Source organism: Dinoponera quadriceps, unplaced genomic scaffold (genome assembly GCF_001313825.1).
Source record: "Dinoponera quadriceps isolate SergipeBrazil2010 unplaced genomic scaffold, ASM131382v1 scaffold5021, whole genome shotgun sequence".
NCBI lineage: Eukaryota > Metazoa > Arthropoda > Insecta > Hymenoptera > Formicidae > Dinoponera > Dinoponera quadriceps.
In genome coordinates, this window is record NW_014560366.1 from 1,964,652 (window position 1) to 1,987,541 (window position 22,890).

Here is a 22,890-nt window from a genome sequence, read left to right on the forward strand (position 1 = left end):
GAAACGAACGGCTCGTATGCGCTCGCGGGAGTGTCGTGAGGCGGCTATTGAAACGCGATGAATTTAACGGTTCTCGTCTCCCCCCCCCCCCNCCCCCGATCCCCCTTCTTCCATGGAAATTATTCGTCTCTCAAGGAGAGACGGGAGCTTCGCTTATCGGAATTAGATCGGGAATATCGGGGCTTTCGTGAAGTGTCCGATTAAAAAATTTTTTTCATCTCAAGTCTCGACGATCTCCGCGGTAAGAATATTAAAGCCGATGTAATCTTGAATGCGTAACTGTAAATTCTTCTCAGTCCATAAGGATCGAACGGAGGATGACTATAAATTAATGCGACACGCTCTAGCCGGGAGAGCTTTCCAAATTTATCCCGAACTTCTTTCCCGATGAGCAGGTGAGACGACTCACGCGAACGCGTTTAAACTATCGGGATTAGACGCGAGTTTAAACGTACGTTTCGGGGAAGAGCCGACGTGGAATTTGTTGGAGACCTCCACCTTCCTAATAATTCCACGTTTAGGCGAGCACGTACGGTCGCGGGGGAGGTTTCCCAGGACACCGGATTTCAGATCTCTCTCTGTCTCCGGTCTAGCGGAATGAGAAGACACAAGGGTGCGCCAGAATTAGAAGGAGAGACGGCGACACGCTCCGAGATTGTAACAGGAAACGCGAGCTAGCGCCGATCGTAAGTCAAGGAAGCACTCTCGCTCTTAAAAGCCCGCAGCTCGGGGAAAGAAAACGGAGCGCCGCGGCACGCGCGCTAATTCATAGCTCGCTAGAGTCGAAGCGACAGTCCTCCTCGTTCCTTCTCGGCCGTATTTCTCGCCTCGCTTGAGTCGCGCGGGCCGGGAATTTTGGACGGTGGTAATGAGGCTTAAGGGACGCCGGTGTAATCAGTGCGCCCAAACTCGCTTGAGAATGGCGCGCTCTCTCTCTCTCTCTCTCGCGAGCTTCGCACCACCGAAATTAAATTCCTGGTGAGTTACGCGGCCGCCGACCGCCGGGGCGAATTCATCACGATGGTTGCTTTTCTTAATGAGTGTCAAACTGCGCTTTCCACGCTCCCGGGAGCTTGTCGACGGAGGGGCGTTTGAGCTCGCGAAATACTGTCGCAGTCGAAATGACGCACGACACGGCAGTCAAGGTGACTTGTTTGATGTACTTTGTGTCAGCCGTGCGTCCGAACGGAATAACAAAACATCGAGAGGCGGGACACACTTCACGTCGTGAGAAATAACACGAAAGATCGTATTTCTTTCTCCACCACCACTCGAGTCTCTCTCATTGACTCGACGTTCCTTGAACGTACGTATCATGAAAAGCCGTTAGAAATCATGGCCGACATCAGTGTCCAAAATGGAGATAGATGCCATTTTGTCGTATGGAAATAAGTGAGACGAAACGGCGCGTATAGAATGCTCGGGCTTTAGAACCGCAGGAATGAGCCCGAGTTTTCGGAGCTGTAACGCATCTTACTTCCAGGACGGATTCCGCGAATCAGTCGTTCGACCGAGCAGTCGTATTTCTTAGAACTTAAAGCGGAACGCGTCGGGAGCATCGGTGTATACACACTCCTCGCGTACTTATGCTCCGTTCGAGAGATCGGCGGATATTCGAATATAAGTGAATAGCCATGAGAAGACGTACTTGGAAAAAGCGGTGTCGCCGTAACCGTGCTCGCCTCAGGAACGACGTCGAGCGGCGTGCGCTAACATTGAGATAAGAAGAACCGCTCCAAAACTCACGTCTCGCGAGCAAGCGGCGTAATACCGTCGCGCCGGAGTCGCTGCTGCCGAGAGACACGACCGAAGCGAGAGCGGCGGTGGCTTCGTGCGATTCCGTCGACGCTCGGTGCTCCCCTCAGCCAGCCGAGTCTACCGACGCGAGACGAACGGCCGCGACGGCTCGCTCGGTCGACAGACGCGTCCGCGACACGGAGCAGTGAGGTGGCGTTCGCTCAGTTCGTCACGAAGCGCAACCCCGGCAGCTCGCGAAACTCCCGACTAACCGACTTGAACGTCGCGCCGCGTGAGAGTCGCGATACTCGTGTGTAACCGCATCGTTCGATCGTACGTTTTCGAACCATCTCCGGAGTACGGTGGGAATGTTGGAGTGCGACTTTTAGCCAAAGTGCGACACGACGACTGCTACACAGGATACTGCAAGTGTTCGCCGCCGAAAAGGATAATACCACCGTGAGATCCCAGTGTACCCAACAGTGAGATTTGACGTGCTACTGCCGACAGTCGAAGTAACATCGAATCGGAGTATCGATTATCCGTCTCTCGACACACGGATACACGGCGCGCACGAGAAGTGTAGATTCGCGAGTCTAGTGTCGACACGGGGTACGCGAGATTCGCGCGTTCTTGATCTCCGTTGGGAACTTCCGATACGAGATGCGACCTGCTGTCGCGTGCGTTCGCTAGCTCGACGGCGACCGACGGGTAGTTGCCGCGCGCTCCGACGGTGGTGTGGCTGACAACGCGCTGCACTCGTAGCGTCGGCGGTATCGCGAAAACGATCGGTAGCAGCGTCGCTTTTGTTTCCGAGAAAATTCCGGGAAAACCCGAACCAATGAGCAGCCTGGCGAGCTGTGCTCCAGGCGGGATAAACACGGGCTGGATCCATGGGACCGGCGCTATCTCGGACACTACCGACAACGACGCGCCGAGAGAGGCGAATCGAATTTGATCATTACGACTTCGAGACGCTCGAGGTCGGTGCTTCGCTGACAGATTGAATCTGTGACGGAAGTTTCGCGCCGGTGAAGCGCGCCCACCGATTTCTTCGGGGGATCGTGGGAAACCGCCGAGAATCGTGGAAAAAAAAAATCATACTGCAGAGCGTCATCCTCGACGAGCATCGGCGCTCTCTCCGAGATCGTGAGAGTCCGCGATGACGGTGTAAGTGACAGAAGGTCGCCCTCGATAAAGTGGATAAGGGGGATACGAGAAAAGTGTCGCAGGATCCGGCGACTTTCCGATCACACGGTCAAAGTGGAGTGTGGATGTGGTGGAGGTGCGACGACGGTGGTGGAAGAAGTAGTAGGTGGTTGTGGACGACTGCAGCGAGGTCGGCGGGTGCGAAAGTGCGGGTGCCGTTCGTGTCGGTCATCGAATCCGGGTGCCCGTGGTGACGGTGCTGATCGTCGTCCACATTGTTACCATGGTTTCCACGTCTTTCGTGACTCTGGTGTTCCTCGTGTGCCTGCAAACGGTTCTACTGTCGACTGTGAGCAACTGCGCGAAAACGATCACCATGTACTGGAACACCACCAATTCCATGTAAGTGCGCGTCCGAGTGTGATTTTACCGCGTTGATTTTGCCGCGATTATCGCGTCGCGATTACCGCCGATCGATCGATCACATAATCCGCGAGTGCGATGCCGCGGAGTGAAAGAAAAACCAAACGAGAATGGAGAAGTGAAAATTTCACGGGAATTCGTGATCGCGTATGTTCGTCCAGTGCGACGGGATGCGGTCGGTTGAGAATAGTGGAGAACGCTCGGTGCGAATTATGTGATCGATTCGCGGCGATCGCGACGGAACGCTCGTCGAAACGAATAACGACCGGTGAAATTCCATTTCGATCGAAATCTCGATTGATGGGAACGATTAAATTCCGTGGCAATTCTCTTCTCTCTGGAAATAATCCTACTTCGCAGAAATCGGTCGTTTTTTTTTATTTTTACGAAATCTCTGGCGCGTGGACGGTAATTTTTGTAAAATATGTTACAGATTTCCGCGAATTAGGTTCCGCGCATATGAACTTTTCCTTTAAGCTGAAATTAGTTCGAACGGATCAGACATTAAAGACCCCACAAATTTAGCCCCGGAATGGCTGTCTGACTTCGATCCGTGATGAACCTAAATGTGGAGTCAAAATCCAATAGTGCTAAATATTCAACGAGAATACGGGTCCCGATGTTAGAATCCATATGCCCTACATCTTCCCGTAAAAAAGAATTATCCTCGTACAGCCATCTGTGAACGAGTTTGAACGCAGAATCGACTTGGCCCGTTCACGTAGCGACATCTCTTAAAACCCTCCGTAAAATTCATGATCGTGACAAATCTCGATTTTTTTCTCTCTCTCTCTCCACGCCTGCACTTTTCTCCGCTATTCCTCTCTCGTCCGACGTGTCGGTCTTTTCCTTTGTCGTTAGTGACTGGCGCGAGGGAGAACTATATCGCGTTTGGCGCGCGTGCCAAGACGTTTAAAGTCGCCCGAGTGCTCGCGGCCGAGCATTTTGCCGGCGAATCGATTTCTCACGGCGGAACCGGCGTCGTCGTTTCGAATAACAGCCACCCTCCCCTCGGGTCTCGCCCTCTCCACTTCCGGCGTGCTTTTATCGCGCCGGGCGTGGTATCGCGTCTGCCAAAATTGCTGCGGCGCGGCCGTGTGTACGTACGACTTTAATGCGCCCGGCGAATTGGCCGATCCCGACCGGCGTTTCCTCGTGACGTCCAAATTGCAGGCGATCGTGGAGAAAAAGAGAGGCGGAAGCGACGTGTCAGAACTGCGCCGGGATTATGGCAGGCGCAATATTGTAGACCGACGTTGCAGTCGCGCGCGAACGTGTTTTGTTGCATCGCCGCGAAGCGCACGATGCAAATCCTGAAGAAAGTTTCGTGTAACGGTGTGGTGGTGAGCGATTCCGTGATTGACGAAAAAGGAACAATCCTGCGATGGGGGGGGGAGAGAGAGAGAGGAGTGGGCGAAACTTTTAAATATCGAAAATTCCGTAACTGAAAGTTTCAGATCTCTGAACCGAGCGAGCCGAAATTTTCGGAATTGTCGGCTAAAAAGTTAGAAGTCGCGGACTGAGAATCTCGTAGTTGAGACGCTTCAAGATTTCGACGATGACGATTTTATGTACGGTCTCGACGTTGGAAATATTCGGAATTGCGCTGCTTTCGGCATGTCGTCGTTCGTTCGCGCCACGTCCCGTAACCGGCGGAGAAATCTCCGTTATTAAGAATACCGCGAGGCAAGCTCGGCGGTCCCGCTTAATCCTCGATTGTGCGAACGATATCGCCTTGCTACGGCCTAACCGCTAATGTGTCTTTCCCTAATGCGACATATCTTTCGCGAGTGGCGGCGTGCAGCGCTCTTTAGCGGTAATTGATCGATAAGAGGCGACCGAACACGACTCCTTCCAAGACCGAGAGTGGCGGTGCAAAACTGCAATGAATTGCGCATGCATGCACATATATATGTGTGTGTGTATATATATATATGTATATATAATGCGTGTATATAAGTGCTGCATTGTGACCGACTTCTTAGCTCTGGACTCCCGTCCGGCTTGCATAACTACGCGGTAAGGTTAACCACCGCGGTGGCAGCAGCAGCCTCGTAGCGTTTTTTCTTCCTTTTCCTTTCTACCGTTTTTTTTTCTTGCATAAGGAAACACGGGCCTTATACGTACCTCGTTATTCCGACGATTTCTTTCGTCTGGTGTGAAGCGGCCTGCGTAATTCGCGAGGGACTTTTTGCCCTCGTCCCGGGACGAGAGATGTATGTCCTCTTGGCTCCATTCGCTCGTGCTACTCGTGTTTCGCATCGAATCCGGCCGCTTAACGAGTGTAACGTTTCCATTTTTGCACCGCGGAAAGAAACCGGCCAATTTCCCTCCCCGGCTTCGACTGACTGCAATTAACGGCCGCAATTAACGACGTCAATTAACGTCCGACGCGGCGACTGCTGCCTTCAACGTCGCGTCGATCTTCGATGTGCGGAGCCGCTCCTTCTTCTACTTATTAACCTTTAATCACGTCTAAAAATCTCAATTGCGCGCACCTCTAATTATCGAACGCGCGTCCGTTTCTTCGCTCTCGCGACAGTGAACTTGCGTCTGCAAAACTGAACTCTCGCGCCCCTCGATTGACTTTGCATGACAAGACAGAATTTTATATTGCCCGCGGGCTCCGACTTCAGCTTGAAAAGGAAACGAGACGGTATTGTCGCTTTGCAGCGTATTTCGGGTGTCGCTGACACAAGCAAAATCCGGGCGCTCTATTCTCAATTTACCCTGCATGTCTACCTGACTTTGACGATCACCTCGGAGTCGCGCGTGCATTACGAGTCGGTTACGAGGCTGTGGTCGGTGAATGAGTGAGTGTGTGAGTGCGTGCGTGAGCGAACGAGCGTTGTGCTCGCATACGTGCGAGAATCCATTTCGCGCAGGAGAGGGACGCTGTCAGGCCGTCCTCCTTGTGGGACGTACGAAGGGGCAGTAAAAAAGCGCGCACCTCCTTCACGGGGCCCGAAAAAAAGGCATCGGCCGGGGAGAGGGAGACGTGACAAGACGCAAAAAAGGCGCTCGGGCGAAACGGGAGGCCGTAAATCTCGGCCTCTTATTGGGAAATCGAAATTCGTTTTAAGAAAGCTGTCGGCCGCGCCGCGAGAAGACGCGAACGGAACGAAGTAACGAGAGAAAGAGAGACGACCGATGCCGCTTGATTATCATAAATCTGCTTCCGCGATCGTCGCAACGAGGATGCGACTATCGCCACGAAGCGTAAGCTCCGACATTTTACTGGCCTCTCTCGAGGATGCTCTCCGAAAAGGATCGCTCCTCTTTTTCTCTCTCTCTGTGCGGTTTATTTAAAATAGAAATAAAGAAAAATTAAGAAAACAGCATAAAGCACACACAGTTGCGTTGCGCAAACGGTTGACAGCGGCAGTCATTACGACAGTCATGTCGTCGTGTCGCGTTTTCAAGTCAGATACATGAGATACTCAGACGAGACTTCTCTCTTCGTGTTGTAGCGGTGCGTAGTAGTGACATGCATCCGTGTGCGTTCCTCTTTCTCCGCGTGTCGTTTCCACGCGACGAGCGAAAACACGAGCGGCGACGAGGAGTCGCGTCGCATCGCTGTTGGAGACTTCAATGCCGGCAACGAGATACGCGCTGCTAGATTATTGAACTCTCTGCTCCTCTTTCATTCTCTTCTCTCTCTCTCTCTCTCTCTCTTTGTCGACATCAGAGATAATTCTATTGGGTTCGATGACAACTAACAATCATCTCTAGTTATCGTCTCTTCTTTTTATTTACACTCATGGTACTTTTCTATTCTTTCTATGTTATCATTTTTTCTTTTTTTTTTCTGAAGTGAAAATGCTCTTATTCATCTTTGCATCGGTGATAATTAAAAATGTAAAAAACTTGACTTGTATGAAGAGACCAATATCTCGCATAGGAATTTTCTCAGATTTTCCCATATTCGACATAGATTCCCATTAAAATACCCAAAGTTATCCCAAGATAAGTTGTCCTATTATGATATCAATCAGAAAAAAACCACATTTTTATTCCAAACATGGGTGAAGCACGATGCTGATTGGCTATGCGCTGCGGCGTACGACCATCGTTGCCAGAGTCGAGTGATAATTTTACTGAATATATTAGATTAGAAGATTAATACAAGCTGAATTACATTTTCAATGTTATTATATGCTTAATATATACGCATAACTTTTGTGTGTGTATAAGTATTTTAATAATTATTATATACTAGTATATTTTATTCAATTTCGTGTAAAATAGAAATCAGAAAAAAATCTGTAGGGAAATGTTTGACTAAATAGAATCTGTTTAAGTTTCCCACTTAGAATTGTACATGCTTGAAGCATTACATTTTTAATCAAAACCTGCGTAGATTTTCTAATCAGAATCGATCATTATTTTAAGAAGTCGGACCCCATCGGATCTCAAGAAATTTTCTATGCGAGATGTAATAAAAATATTGTGAAAAACTTGTCCTAAACTGTTATTGGCTCATAACGTTCATAACGTTGTTTTATGTTGCCGCGATGAAATGGTGATATTCGTGGCAGCTGTAACAACATCGTCTGTCTTTCTTCGCCATAAGTCGGTGAATGTAGACGATATCTCCGTATAAGTATCGAATTTCGAGTTGGACGACAACACTGCGAACCCCGTTCTAGGATTAGTTTTTCGTTCGATTATTACGCCCGATATGTCAGATTTCAACGTTGCTATGAGCAATCTTAATGAATGGCGAGCGTGTTGGCTCGATACCAAACGACCACGCCGGAATACTTGGAACTCGCGACCGCGGTTTATTCGTCATATCGCCGGAATTGCCAGCGTTGGGATATGCTTAGTAGGTGGATCTAAATGCGTCATTGTCGACTGCGTCATTCGAAGAATTCGTATAGTAAAATCTGCCCGTCCAAACGACGCCGTGTCGCGACACGTCTCTTTCCGCGAACACGCGTCTATGTCTAGGTAACGCGCGACACACCTGATCCGTCGAATTGTTATACACATTGTAAGCGGACTAGCTTAACATACAGCCAAACGCAACATCGCAAATTTTCCCTTCGCGTCACCCGACTGCAGAATCTAACATCGTTGAGTGGCGATCGTTTAAGAGCGTCCTTCAGGAAATTATTAATTTTCCACGAAAACGCGGCTATCCATTACACTTTAGCACGGTCCCGTCGCGGTCCCGTTATTAAATTGCCGCGGTGTGCGCGGCGAGAAGCTCGTTTTTGAAAGCCGCAGAAGCTTCCTATTATCTGCCTTCATACCTCGGATGCTGTGGCGCTTTACAACACCGAGTATTAAAGCAACATCGATTTACAGCGACCGCAAATCAGCGGTTTCCCCGAGGAAACTAGTACCCTTCGTTCCTGAAGATTGAGAATTCGCCGGTCGATTCGTGGAAATAACTATCGCCAGGCGCACTATCGTCATAGCGAATCACGCGGAAACCTACTACGGACGTTCAAGTCACGACGGGGTGAACGGCAGGACATAGGCGTAAAAATGTTCATATCTGAATCTCAAACGTCACCATTAGGTGACGCGCGTTCCTCGCGTCTCCCGGAGATTTTACACGCCGGAAAAGAGGACGAAAGTGCGCAAGATAACGTGATAATTCAGCAAAGTTTCGCAAAGCTTCTACGCCGACGATCTTAATATAAACGTGGCTGTTGCTGCTTAACGTGAATTGATACATCGATCAACCCGATAATTCCTATTAACATTTCCACCTCGCAGCGTCAAATCCCTCATCGATTTATTCCTCGATACACGACTCCGAGACTACGTACATACCAGGAAGACGACTGGTGTCCGCTGACCGAGGGATTAAAGTTTCCTCGCTTGAACTTTGACCGTAGCTCGATGTTACCAATCACCTCTCCTCGTCGTTTATTAGCAAAAGCAGGTCAGAGCCGAGATGATCGGCTCGCCGGCGAGCGAACTCGCTCGCAGTCGGCGAGAAAGGGTCGGGGAGAAGATGCGGCGCGTCGCACGCCGGTAGCTTCGCGCCGCAGGCTATGATTACGAACGGTGTGAAACCCCGTACACTTAGAGGCACGAGCGCGCGTCCCTAAATCGGCAGTTTCCCCCAGCAAAGTAGCACCTACCCTTCGTCTCGAAAATTGAAAATTCCTAGGTGAGTCCGCGCGGCGATAATCGTCCGGCCGCGTACTTACGGGATCGCGCGCGAGGCTTCTTACCCTACGAGAGAGAGAAAGAGAGAGAGAGAAAGATCCGTGCGAGGCGGAAGGACTCCTCGCGATGATGCCTAAGAGCGAGGAGCTCGCGTTGATGTGTGCGCGCGTGGCGGATACCGTGTGATTACAGCGAGAAGTAAAAATATAATTCGGACGACGCGCTGTCATTAGGACAACCTATTAGGGCGATTACGAGCGTCCGTGAAGTCCGCGTGCGAGAAACGGCGGCCCGGCCGGCCGGCGTGCCGGCTTAACGAGCCGCAAATTAATTATTCATCATTAAAGCCTAACGGGCTGTCACGTCAGTGTTCCCACCCGAGGAAACGAGACACCGTGGCGACATTTACGAGTGCGCGGACAGCGCGTAAATATCTTCGTGAACTTGCGAGGAGACACCTTCTTCCTGTGTGCCCGTTCTCCCCGATCGAGCGGCGGGCAGTATAAGCGGAAACTTCTCGTCATTATAAACTCGTTTAGAGGCTTATTTATTCGTATAACACTTTTTTTCTTACGAAACACATGTAAGCGCGCGCGATACACGCGCTACTGTGATTCCCGGTGCAGCGCTCGCTTCATTACGACGATGTAGCCCGCCGTAGCTGGATGAAATCGTTACTTCGACGAACAATCGACGGTGTCGGGTAAACTTTTTGTTTCTTCATTAAAAGCCGGATTTCGTGGCTGAAAGCCAGATAAGCGACCCGCTGTCAATAAAGGAGCGAGGTGAACTTGTGAAATAGATCGCGAGAGCTGCGATCGCTGTATCGCGTATCAATAACCACCACGCGGCATTAAAGCGCAGAAGGGCGCGTATTCTATATTTAAACGCCACGTACCTTTCTACTTTCGAGCCGTGTCGCTCCAGTTCCCAGTTACCGTTAGAATTCCTCGATCATTCGATATTCATTGTTGAATCGATGAGAAAACGAGCGGAGGGGATCGAACGCGCAGCCCAGCGCAACGCGCGTTTTCCTGTAATTCAGGAAACTGGTTCCGCGCGCTCTCACCGTTCGCAGCCAATTCGCGCGGCACTTTATGAACCCGTTCGTGTACGGTGGGAAAAAAGGGAAGAAAAAGGGAAGTCCCGACAGCCACACCCGCTAATCGTCATTCCATATTGGCGTAATCCGTTCCGATGGCACTTTCTGCTCCGGCAACGAGCTCGCACCGGAGCCAGTCGGAGTCGTCGTGCGGGAGCGTTGTACGGAAAAAAGAAGTCCGTACCGTCGTACATTACCGGGCAGCGTGTTACGGTTAATTAAGGCGGCAGGAATGTCTGGAAACTCGACGCCGCGCTCGGCGATACCCGCAGAAACGAAAAGTCACAGCGCAACGTAATCGGCGGAGTGTCGTCGCAGCCGCTTCCTGTCAGAGAGCCCCGTGACCCACACAGTCGGGAAGATGAAGGGCTCGCACCACTCGGTGTTCCAAATAGTAGTCCCCGCCGTCGCAGTTACGACTCGCAGGTCGCGCTCCGTGTAATCCATAAAACGCGCGCGACCACTCAGTCGGCAGAATTTACGCCGTGCCTAATTTCGTGTCGTACCACATTACGCTGTGAACGCACAGTCGACCGTGTCCGTTACTACCGAGAGGGTGGCGTGCACAATAACGTTCCGCGTGTCTGACCTGTTGTAAGGGCTGCGCTGGTGTCGGTTTCATACGCGGGATGTAATTACGTAAATGTAAACCGTCTCCTCTAATACGGAACGTCACGGCTGCCAGATTAATTGAGTTATCAGATATTACGATTGCTTTTTCTTTTCCTTTTTTCTCGCGATTGTCATTAGAAGTGATTCTCCGGCGCCGTTCGTGAATATGAATTACGCCTGACCTTTCGCGATTATAATTGGATGTAATCATTGCGTAAATGTTAAGCATGATTGAAAATGCCAACAACTCATCCGTCAAAATGTATTTATTAATTACACACTCCCTCGATTTTGTGTAATTGCGCATCAGCGTGATTAGTACCCTTGCGCGTAGGCTACAATTTTCCAAGTGTCAAGATTTCACTCATCCTGAGATGGATCCATTACAATCGAGAGGTGTAATTTATTACGATAATTCTCTGTGTCCCCCGATTATGTGTCCACGAGCGGTCTTCCCGGCGATAACTCGCGATTTTTCACAATTATAACCGCGCGTTCTCGAGCGAACGACGGCGCCGAACGCGCACCGAGTGTCTCGATTGTACGACATCAATAACCGACCGGGACAGATCTCGGTTATAAATTCGCCGTAATGTTAAAAACCACGCACCGTCTCGCGAGATACGGGACGCATCGCCGGGATTATTAACGGTTACATCGGCGGGCGATCTCCGGTAACCGAAACCTCGCGACTCAGCGGGTGACGTCCCGAAGAAAAACTATATCGCCGGAACTCGGCGTACTGTAACAGTCATTATTACGCCGATTAATTCACGCCCACGTGTGCTCTCGCGCACGTACGTGCGTGTGTCTCCTCCGTCGTGCGGCTGTTTCATCCGGGGTCGGCACGCGATTCCGTCTGCGGGAACGTCATTAATAGCTACTTGGATATCGCCGCGCGCACTTAAAATAATTGCGGGCCCGGCGCGCGCACGCGGATGCACCTCGCCGCCGATGCATCTCGATGCCTCGCACGCACACACGCGTGCGCACATGCGTGCACGTGAGCGCGCGGGATAATTTCATTCCCACGGGAACTCGCGAGAGAAGACGCTCGATGGCGCATTGGCCCAATTAGCGACCGCATCGACGAGCTCCGCTCGCTGTCCGACGCGTGCAGAATACGCCGCGCTCTCTTCTCGAAGGTCTCTTGCGAAATCCACCGCGATAATTCGGTCACTGGATCGAGGTGCGTAATCGGCGACGTTAATTGCGGGAAATTCACGGTCGATAATTGGTAGTTTGGTCTTGGACCATCTTTTTCGAGTTTCGGCGCGCTGTTACTGAATCCCGCTCTACGATATGCCGGGAATATTTCTCTTTAAAGTGTACAAGCAGTATATCATAACTGAGAAGTAGTCAATATTCACCAGATGTCATGGTTATAAGTGTGGAACTGTGAATCAGTGAAATTTCGCTGACATGTCTGTCAATAGCAGCGACTATTTTCATCAGGGAAATTTGACTGAAGAAACAGTGAAAAAGACATTATTTGCTACTCCTATTTATTATCTTAATCATTCTTAAAGTGTTGATAATAATTTTACAATTTTGTTGCCAGGATGTAAAATATCCTGCTGAATGAATTTGCCCTTAGGATAAACATATTAATTTGCTGTTAGAACGAAATACTGTTTTCTTACATTTATTAATTTGTTCTTACAGCAAAATAATTTGTAGATTCAGCAAAATAATCCAACGAATGGCAATCAGTACTCTTAACAAATCATATTGCTGTATACATATTAACTAGTAATAGTCAGATTTTGCGACAACGTACAATTTTTCGTGTCGACAAATGATTTTCCTCCGTATCAGACAAATGAGCTAAACAGAAATGTTTCCTTGAAAAATGAGCGAATCTCTCACTGATTATCGGTACAAATACCGTTTCACTGATTCGACTTGAGAGAGCTCGCACAGACTTATCATAAATGAGTTTTGATTTATGTTGTTTCTCTCCGTTACGGAGCGGAGAGTTCTAGCGTGGCGCGATTCACACGCGAGCGTAAGAATCGATTGGCTCGTGCGCGCGAATCTCTCGCGATCGGAACGTCTAATCACAGAATTTCTCATGCGGCCCGCTCGACGAGCAAAACGTCGAGCGTGCGAGCGCAATCGTCTCGCCGCGCCGGCCGATGAAACGTTGCCCTTCGTCCTCGCCGCCCCTCGTGATTGCCATGGCGTAGAGAAAAGCGAGAGAGAGAGCCCTCGGCCCTAGCGCGCGCGGCGATCCGTTCCTCTTTCTTCGCTCTTCGCGCGCGAGTCGTGCGCGAAGAGCGAAGAGCCGTGGCGCGACACAATAGCGATTTCCGCTCCGTCACACCCGGAAGACTCGGTGATTTCTAAGGCTCTCGGTGTCGGCGAGAACGTCGCGGCGGGGGCTCGTGTGTGCTCGCCTGCGCGAAGCAACGGACTCTGTGCGTGGAACGAGGGTGGACACACCGGCTGGAGAGAATGCGTGAAGTGCGTATAAGTGCACGTTTCGCTCGCGAAACCGTGGAGGAGATTGCACTTTGGAATCCTTCGTCCGGATAAAAGGCACCGGAGAGGAACGGTAACTGTTCCTTTGGTCCTTGCTCTCCCGAGTCGTACTAGTCTCGGGATCGAACATATATTAAGTATCATACAAACGTCTTGTAATCGTTGATTCATTTATTTCGATTCTCATATTTCCGAATTATTTTGCAATAATTGAAATTAAGACGCGGCCATAAACGAATCGATTTTTGGAGAGCGTATATTAGTAACGCTATGAGATATTTATGATTTATCACGTTCGACATTTTCGAGCTTCGTATTTCTGCCAGCAGTGCGATCGAAACCGCGCGTCCCTTTTCGTTCTTTTCCACCCTACCGCCCGTCCCGCTTCTATGCTCCACGCTTCCTCGTTTCGTCCTTCTTCAGTTTCGTCCTTTCTTCCGTCTCGCCACCAATCCGAAAGCGCTCGCAAAGACCCAAGGGGCGAGGAACGGGCTTTCTCGAATCGAATCCCTCATTGTCGACTCGGTAATTCGAGAAGGATCGAAATAACCCATTATACCGTAATGAGCGGCGCATTCACGGCCGTATCGCGCCCGTGAACGCGTACGTGCGTGTGCGTCACCGTGGTACATTTATACAGCACCGTTCAGAAGTTCGCGCGAATACGGCCGGCCGAGAAACGCGCATCAAATAGCCCTTAAATTCGCGGGAGAGGGGCAAGAGAAAGAGAGGAAAAGAAGAAGAGAACGTAGCGCGCGCGCGCGTTCTCAATGTTACATTTACTCGACTCTCGCGAGGAAATTAAGTCGAAGTAAATGGAAGTGAATCAGTGGGCGGTGAGTTTTCAATTTAAAATCCAATTCGCCTTCTAATCCCATTCGTTATTACGCCGTGTGATGTTATCGGCGTTAATTTTTCGAACTTACCTACCGCGGAAATCTGCTTGAATTTCTCCGCGTGCGAGAACTTGTGAACGCCGGTGTACGTACAATTCACAGTCGAGTTATCCCGCAGAGAGCGACATTCGTTCGACCGAGTACGAATGAGGCGGGTCTCCGGACAGACCGCGAGGTTCCTCTTTCGGGCTGCACAAGGTGCGATCTCCTCTCTTCGGCTTCGTGTAATTGAGGTATACGCGGCCGAGCGCGCGCGCGCTTTGCTTTTTGTCGCCCCGGGGAACTACTTTCTGTATCTGGAAGATTAGTCTTCGCGCGCGGCCGCAGCCGCAACGTGACTCTCGTCTGGGGCCGGGCATTGTGAGGGTATGAATGACGTCGCAATTATTGCGGCTGCACTTTGTTGCGCCGCGGAAGGCGGAGGGCCTCGAAACGGGGAAGCGTTTAATGAGATAATTTGCGCCCCGAGTGCAGTCCGTACTGCGCGTCGAGACCGTGCCGCCGACGCTGAAATTTCGCCGCGCCCCGAAGTCTTTAATATTTACCGATCTCGTTTCCTTGGCCGTTGCGTCGCCGCGAATCCTAAGGATTGTTAAAATCGGGGGAAAAATCAATGAATTGCTGAGGATGCTGGAAAAAGTCAGGAGGATCGTGAAAATGTCGCTGAAATTCTTTCTTGCGACAAATTAAGGAAAATCAGAACTAAAATATTCAATATTAGTGTGTATAATTAGATAGAAAATTTGACTGTGAATTAAAGCTTAATAAAGAACAATCAACTTATGTTTAATCAATAAGTGAGGAATTAATCGACAAATTAAATTGTTTTATTCGTCGAACTCTTGCCATCAAGTGAAAATGATCGAAAATCATTTCGAACGCAGCGTGAATGTTCGCGCCATCCTAATAGGACTGAAATCCGAATATATAGCTTAGGCTGATTTCATCAGGAGCAGAGGAATTTGTTTGTTGAACAAGTTTCTCCGTAAAACGTAAAATATTTTAATGCGACGCAACACGTTAATCGCAACCGTTGGTCTTTCGCTCGCTGTTGTTTCCGAAAGTGTCTTCGGTGAGAACCGGAGAAGGTCCTCGAACTCCCCCGGCATTCTCGCTGGAGCTACATGCTACGCCATCTCTTGTGGCAACCAGAAATCATGGCAGACAGCGTTATGAGACTCGGACCGACGAGACCGGCCGTTGCACCGAAACCACTTTCAAGTTACGTTTACAGTTACATTACTAGGACTTATCTCGCGCTTGGGCAAACTAAGCACGTGCTTAGCCATTTCAAGTTATGCTGTAATTTTTCTCCTCAATTGAGATGGAATGTATGGGATGTTGAGTAATAATTTATCTAAAGTTCAAGTTCGAAGATAGACTATATAGATTATCAGGAAATCCATAACTACGATACGGCTTTTAACGGCACTAATCTCGTAGTTAGACACGGTCTCTCAAAAAGGAGCAGGTGATACACCTGTGAATTCCAATCTTTATCGGAATCAGATAAGAAAGGAACATACACACAGGTTGCGACATAAAATTTATCAAATTATTTTTTCAAAAGCCATAGTCGGAAAATGCGTCGAAAAATGGTCCGTCCTATCTCTTCCATCCTGATCTCTTGAAAGCGAAAAGATTTGCTCAGCCTTATCTAGCACACTTGGCGCTGACATTAATCTTGCTCGAGTACACGCTAATAGCACCGTCGGGGATATAAATTCGTATCCGGTCCCTCGCCGGCGGAAGTTAAAGGAAAATTGCCAGCTAATGGATCGACATATTGACACGAATTTGTTTGCTTGCCGAAACTATTTTGTAAGATGCCTATTCTCACGTCCATGCGCCGACCACTCTGCGGTTGTAAATTTCCCAGGCAGATGCACTGATGTAATATAATCTGCAGATAATAAAGGTACGAGGGGTATACAGAAACAAAGGACACAGTCCTGCGCTACCTGGCTTTCCTCGCCGTCTCCGGGTCTCTTTTGTTTGCGTTTCTATTTTCGAACATAATTCTTTTTAACGACCAAAGTATTTGCGAACTCTAGTGACCACCGTGAAGCAATATAAGTCGAGCCGTGGACATCTTTAATCTTCACCTCTCGGTGTCGCATTCAGCGCCATTTCGCGTGACAGGAACGAAATAACAATTCGAAAAATCTTATAATTCAAGTAATGGACAACACGCTGTGCGTGCTGCGACACCGCGAATAATCGTCCATTAAAGCATCCTCTAACGCGAACGAATTATTAGAAGCTTCCAAAGCACAATCAGAAAGAAAGAGAGTATCTGGATGAATGAATGGAAAGCACAGTATCTGTTCCAAGCTGAGCGCCAGGCCGTTTCTCTCCGGGGATTCTCCCTCAATTCTTTGCCACCTCCTTTTATACATATATCTATGCATATTCCTTTTTTAATTTCGGGCTTTTCGAGACGGCGGAGGATTAATGGATATTCGAGGGTGTACTGAAGGAGAGAGAAGGGGCCGACCTGGGGGCCGCCACTGGGGTTTGGCCTCGCAACACCCCGTCCCGTCTACCCCGAGTTGCTTCCAGGTTCCTCGAAGCAGGAATGCCATAATCTAGATAACCCGGCATAATAGAATACCCGGACTGGTCGCTTTCTACCTCGTTGCACCTTCACCTTTTTCTCCCCTCCTCGAGTCGGTCTTCCCATCTGGCCCTGTTTTTCCACGATGGTCGTCAACGACGACGATCCTCTCCCTCTTTCTCTCTTAATCGCGTGCCTTGGACGACGGATACGAGCCATTCTTGCTTGACAAGAGATGAGGAATGCGTCGACCAGCGATCGTGTACGCCGTGTAGTCGAGACATGTGTTTTCCGGCGACCCACCGGCCACCGAAACAAGGAAAAGTCCTGTCGCGATCGTCATCAGCGGAGCGACGGGGGGAGGGGACGATCCTATCGGATTTCTCCTTCTCGGCGGAGGGGGAAGGACAGCTTGTACGTATGGGCAGAGAAATTTGGTGAATGCGCCCGATAGGAACTCGCCAGGTACTCGGTTCTCCTTCGTTATTTTCTCCCTCGTACGAGATTTCACAATACTTCATCGTCCGCCGCTGACACTCGGATATCATCGCGTGTATAGGTTAAACTGCCGCGCACGGTTATACTGTGTACTAATAAAGTGTAGACGGGAAACTGACTTTGGAAAAACTTATCGGCTTTAGTTTCACAATGGAGTTTAATGTTACCATCGACCGGTGATTCACCGTGTTTCGTAAGGCGTTCGAGATAGATATCGAAATGCCCACCGATATAATCTCTTTGTGCTCTTCCCTACGGGCTGGAGCGTTTTCTTTGAGAGATTTCACGAGTATCTCCGATACGATAAGTACGATACGATTTCCGAAGATCGATGCTCGCGACTCAACGGAATAAGAGAGCTCGTTAAATGACGATTTTCGGAAAAATATCGCCGTTTTATCCCGCTCAAGAGAGAGACCCCCGTCTACTACTCAACTTTTCCTCGCGACACACACGACCGCTAAATCACCTTGTTGATTTCGCGATGGTGTGCAAGCGAAACAGCTCGCGGAAGTTGGCGGAAGATCGCCGCCGCGAGCGTTCGCAGGGAATGAAAATTTTCATCCAACGAGAACGTTGTTGGGGGACTCCCGCGGGGATAGAGACGAAGAACGGCATTCCGCGGCCGCGTCTACGCGGCCGTCGTGCCACGATCATTTACTTTTATGTTTATGTCGCCGTTACGAAATCTCGTTTCCAATTGTCTTCTACGTCGGCGATACGGATCGCCGCTTACTACGTCTCTATCTAGATAGAGCTGGCCGTTCCTCCGTATCTCGCGCGGCACGAAAGGGTCGAAGTTCCCGAGCGCGCTATCGGGAGAGAAAGCCGATGGTAATTAAGCGCTTCCGCGGAGGATGGCTTCTCACGGTGATTAGTTCGTATATACCAAGCATCGCTCTGCAGCTCCTTAGATCCGGGGCTCGGGTTACGTTGGGCCCTCGTCAGACCAGCTCGATATCTGCACGCTGCCTGACTTCCGCTAATGCTGATAGAGCACCGCTCGCACCGGGATGAATCATTTTCGCGTTGCTCTAGAGATGACGAAACACGGTCTTTCACTGGAACTTCTGAACGTTACGTGGAATCACGTTTGTGTTCGCTGTGAGCACGTTCTCTTAGATTTCACGCGTCGTGTAGGTCAGCAGCTTTACGATGAAGCCTCTCTCTCTCTCTCTGATCAGAAGTAGATGAAAGAAAGATGCAGAATTGCGTGGAAGAAAACGTGAATGCTAAAACGCGCATTCGGTAAAATCGTTTTATCGACAATCGTTGATGAGGCCAGCCACCAATTAAGCAACTCTTCGCAGTCAGCCTAGATCGTTCACGGCACCGTTTGAGCGTGCCTTACACACGTGTTCCGAGTGAAACGTTAAAGGTCAGATCTACCCGCGGCCTGACATTAATTTCCTCTCGATTTTCTTCATTTAGGCGCGCATAGCACACGTTAAAGGGCCCGCTCGGAGCGTGACGGGAACGAGTTACGCTCCTGCACGGGCCGAACGGAGAGTTCCCTTCGGGGCGATCGTGAATGGTCTACCGTGTTGGGAGAAGCACCGAGCGCGCTTCTCTCTCGCCCGTTGCCATCACGAGAAGGAGAAACCCTCGAGATGCAGCCAGCGATCATTTGTAATATTTAATTACGGGCGGGCCTCTGGGAGAACCCGCCCGGCTAGTTTAGATTAAGTCTCAGACTTTCTGCCCTCAACTTCTCGTCTCGCTCCTCAATCTGTACTCGCGGTTTGTTCCTCGAGTTCTTTCCGACGTCGGCTGGAACCGGTGTGATTTCCCGGCGAATTCGCGGTTCCGACAGAAATACGGGCGGAGTCCGTGTTTGTTCGCGAGCGGCGGCTGCATGAATTTTACCGCTTTTCCGCATCTCCGGAAATTAATCCTGCGGGGAATTACGGGCCGAGCCCTGATTTCACGTGTCGCCACGCTTTCGGTGGGATTTACAGCGACGATCAAGTCCTAATCGAATGACGCGATTAACGGCGGCGAGAGCCGCGGCCACGTCCACGCGCTGCGTGCCTTATTACAGAGACGCTCGCCTGTAATTTACTCCTCTGTTTTTCCTCAGCCCGGGTATGAATAGTTTTAAGCCGCGTAGCGCTATAATTTAATCCTCCTCTATCGTTGCCGTTACGGTGCTTATCTATCTCACCATTTATCTGCCTTAATGTAATACCCCACGTCGCCTTAATAACTTCCTCGCGATCGCGCGTACGCTCGCTCGGGCTGACGAAATTTGGATGGCGAACCATCTCTCTCGAAGATACGATCCGGCAAGAAGTGCCGTTAATTCGTCGATGTTTTACTGCTCGCCGAGACGACCGGAAGAGCTCGCGGACTCGATCTGTAACGGCGACGTTACACCGGCGAAGCCGCGATCGAGCCGCGGAGTTGCCTTTAATGCCCGGCAAATTGTCGGTTTTGCTCGATACGAACGCGCGACGTGGCGTCACTTCCCGCCGGCATTCTTCTAAAATTGTCGATAACTTATCGAGAATTGGCGGTAATTTCCCGTCATATGTGTACGCCATCGAGCGAGGAGCGATTTTCCCCGTCCGCCTCTCTTTCTCGGCTCGCCGCGACTCGCGCTCATCCTCGGTCTCTAAACCGATGTATAAACGGCTGCTTCTCCACCACGATACGTTCTTACCCCGAGGTGGTAACTCCGCATCCTGTTCTCCTTCCCTCACATCCTGGCCTGGCTACAAGGATAAGTACACTCCCACGTATCGCTCGATAGTCTATGTACCGACTTAGCGGTAGTGACGAGGAATATTAAGAATCGCGATGCAGTGAAAGTATGGACGCGAATTTTCTCTCGATGCAAGATGATGCGCGCCGACATCGCGTGACTCTAATCAATCTAAAAGCCTATTAATAGCCAACTGTGCCCGGCAACGAAATATTCGTGCTCTGTGCGGTATTTTAATGGAAATTCGATCTTGTAAATTGAATATCATCTCACCTTGGTTTCTCGATATTCCCGACGCGAAATGTCTCGGCGAATGAAATATCTCCGTCGAGAAACGAGATCGTCAGCATTGCCGGTGACGAACGCGTGGTAAACTGGTTCCTCGTGGCACAATAGTCGAAAAGCCGAAAATCTCACCGTCGCACGCACCAGATACACCGTTTATCCGGGGGATCATTCTGGAGTGGCGCGTTTGTCATACCCCGGTATTCATTTCTTTTATAAAATCCCGAGACCACGGGGTCGCGCGCGCGGATGAGTTGCCTCAAAGACTCCAGTATGTTTACATCTGCACCGGCAGCCCTGGGATTTTCGTGCAGCTGAAGTATCCGCGCGCGCGACTTATATTCGCGTTCTTGAATGGAGACCGAGAGGCGGGGATTTACGTTTCGCTGAATGAAGCTTAAAGTTCGATACAATGGCGTGAACCGGTCTCTCTCTCTCTCTTTCCCTTTCGCGGAACGCGTTCTCGCCGAATAACGTGTACTAACGTGTACTTAAGCGCAAGATAAACATGGAGCAGCTCCCGCTCCGGGAGTCCTCTTCTCTTCTCGTCGTCTAGCAAACACCTTACTCTCGATGAACTATCCTCGAGACGGCGAACAAACGTCTGCGGATCGACTCCGCGTGCCCTCTTCATAGTACACGATGGTGGATTAATGTAGGGAACCTGTCGGGGATGGGAGAAACCATATATTTTCACGTTCAGGGTACAAAGTGTGATTCATTGCCGTTGCTGATGATTCATCTCCCGTAAGATGTAAACGAACTGTAACGTGCGGTTTCTCATATCGAAGCGCACGATTCAAGGTACAAGCGGGAAACTTCATCTTGAGAAACGACACCGAATACAGAAATAACTCCTAACGCAATTCTTTTGAGGAAGGGACTCAAAATCGAATAAACTCCAATGCAAAATGCATGTATGCATTCTTATCTTTCACAAAGAAAGGTAGAGTAGCAGGACGAGAACGGAATGGTGGAGTCACGAGTGACCCAAATATATACAGAGAAAATATTGTAGTAATGATTATCGCAAAACTTTACAATGTTGGACCATAGCTGGAATTATAACTGAAATTATGATGTATGCTATAATTTTTAGCGATATATTTCATTGTACACATTAGTATAGATTACAACATATAATAAATTTCAGTTATAATTCCGGTATGGTCCGGCATTATACAATTTCGTGATAATTTTCACTACGATATCTCTTCCGTGTATATGAATTGCACTCTGATTAAAACGTAATGCATTAAAACGTCACGCATTAAAGCAAAGAAAGGGCACAAGAATCATATGGGATAATAAAAACCAAGAATATATATTTCTCGAAAATATTAAAATAATATTACATATAAACGTCTTGCTGGGATCGCATAAATAATCCCTACCTTCTCTTACGAGGGTTAAGTACGTAACGAGACGCTCTCTCGTCTCGTTCATCTTGCGTTATCTTCAATAGCAGTCGTTCAATTAGGGCTCCTGTGTGCTTCGCACATTGTTCTTATTCGTCCTCTCTACTTCAGAACACGATAACAAAGTAGCTTACATCAGCGACATGGCTTATAGCGATGCTATCGATAATACCGTTCGATAATGCCGCGCGTGTTTATTTTTATTCGATCTTTAATGTATCCAATCGGCAGCTTCGCCACGCGATAGCACTCCACGCCATTAATAAACCGCCGGATGGATATGTATCAATCTCGGTGTGTGTTACTACTACCACTGCTACGTTAGCGAAGCATAATATTACGTCCTCGTGGGTTTCGCTTTCATTTCAACGCCGCTCAGCACTCTTGCTTTTCCGTGGTGATACTCATGCAAAATACTCGGTTACCCGAGACTCGCGCATACCGTTTACGCCCGCGAACATATTTTGCGTATTACGCGCGTGTTGCGGCCCGAAACACGCACGAGAGATGTTATTACCAGAGCGGAGGGTGTTCCTCGTGCACGCGGACTCGGGAGAGATCAGCCGGGGCCGTTCGACATTGAGATCTCGCGAGTCCTGTGAGAAAGCATCTCGGAGAAAATGTGCCGCGTAATGCGCCGCGGGCCTGAAATGAGGATGACCGGGTAGCGGATGAGAAGAAGGAAGGCGCACGGGGTGGGAAGGAAGAGCGGCAGATGCGGCTTCCCGGCTGCAGAAGAAGAGGCAGCTGCACCCCGGCGATGGGCCCATCGTCCTTCCTCCTGCGTTATACGTTGTGATTCCACCACGGCCGACCGCGTCTCTACCGAAACGAGGGACTCACGATACGCGCCACGATATCGCGTCGATCATCGTCCCGTCCCCCCCCCCCCCCCC

The 22,890-nt window shown here is 49.7% G+C and overlaps 1 protein-coding gene across 1 annotated transcript in view; it reads left to right on the forward strand.

The window, feature by feature from the left end:
* Positions 1 to 1,953: 1,953 nt before the first annotated feature.
* LOC106750794 (ephrin-B2) overlaps positions 1,954 to 22,890 on the forward strand; it is a 63,953-nt gene continuing 43,016 nt past the window's right edge. Inside the window, exon 1 of the mRNA XM_014631374.1 lies at positions 1,954 to 3,288. Coding sequence (XP_014486860.1) covers positions 3,170 to 3,288 — 119 coding nt within the window. The 5' untranslated portion in view covers positions 1,954 to 3,169. The remainder of the gene's footprint in view (positions 3,289 to 22,890) is intronic.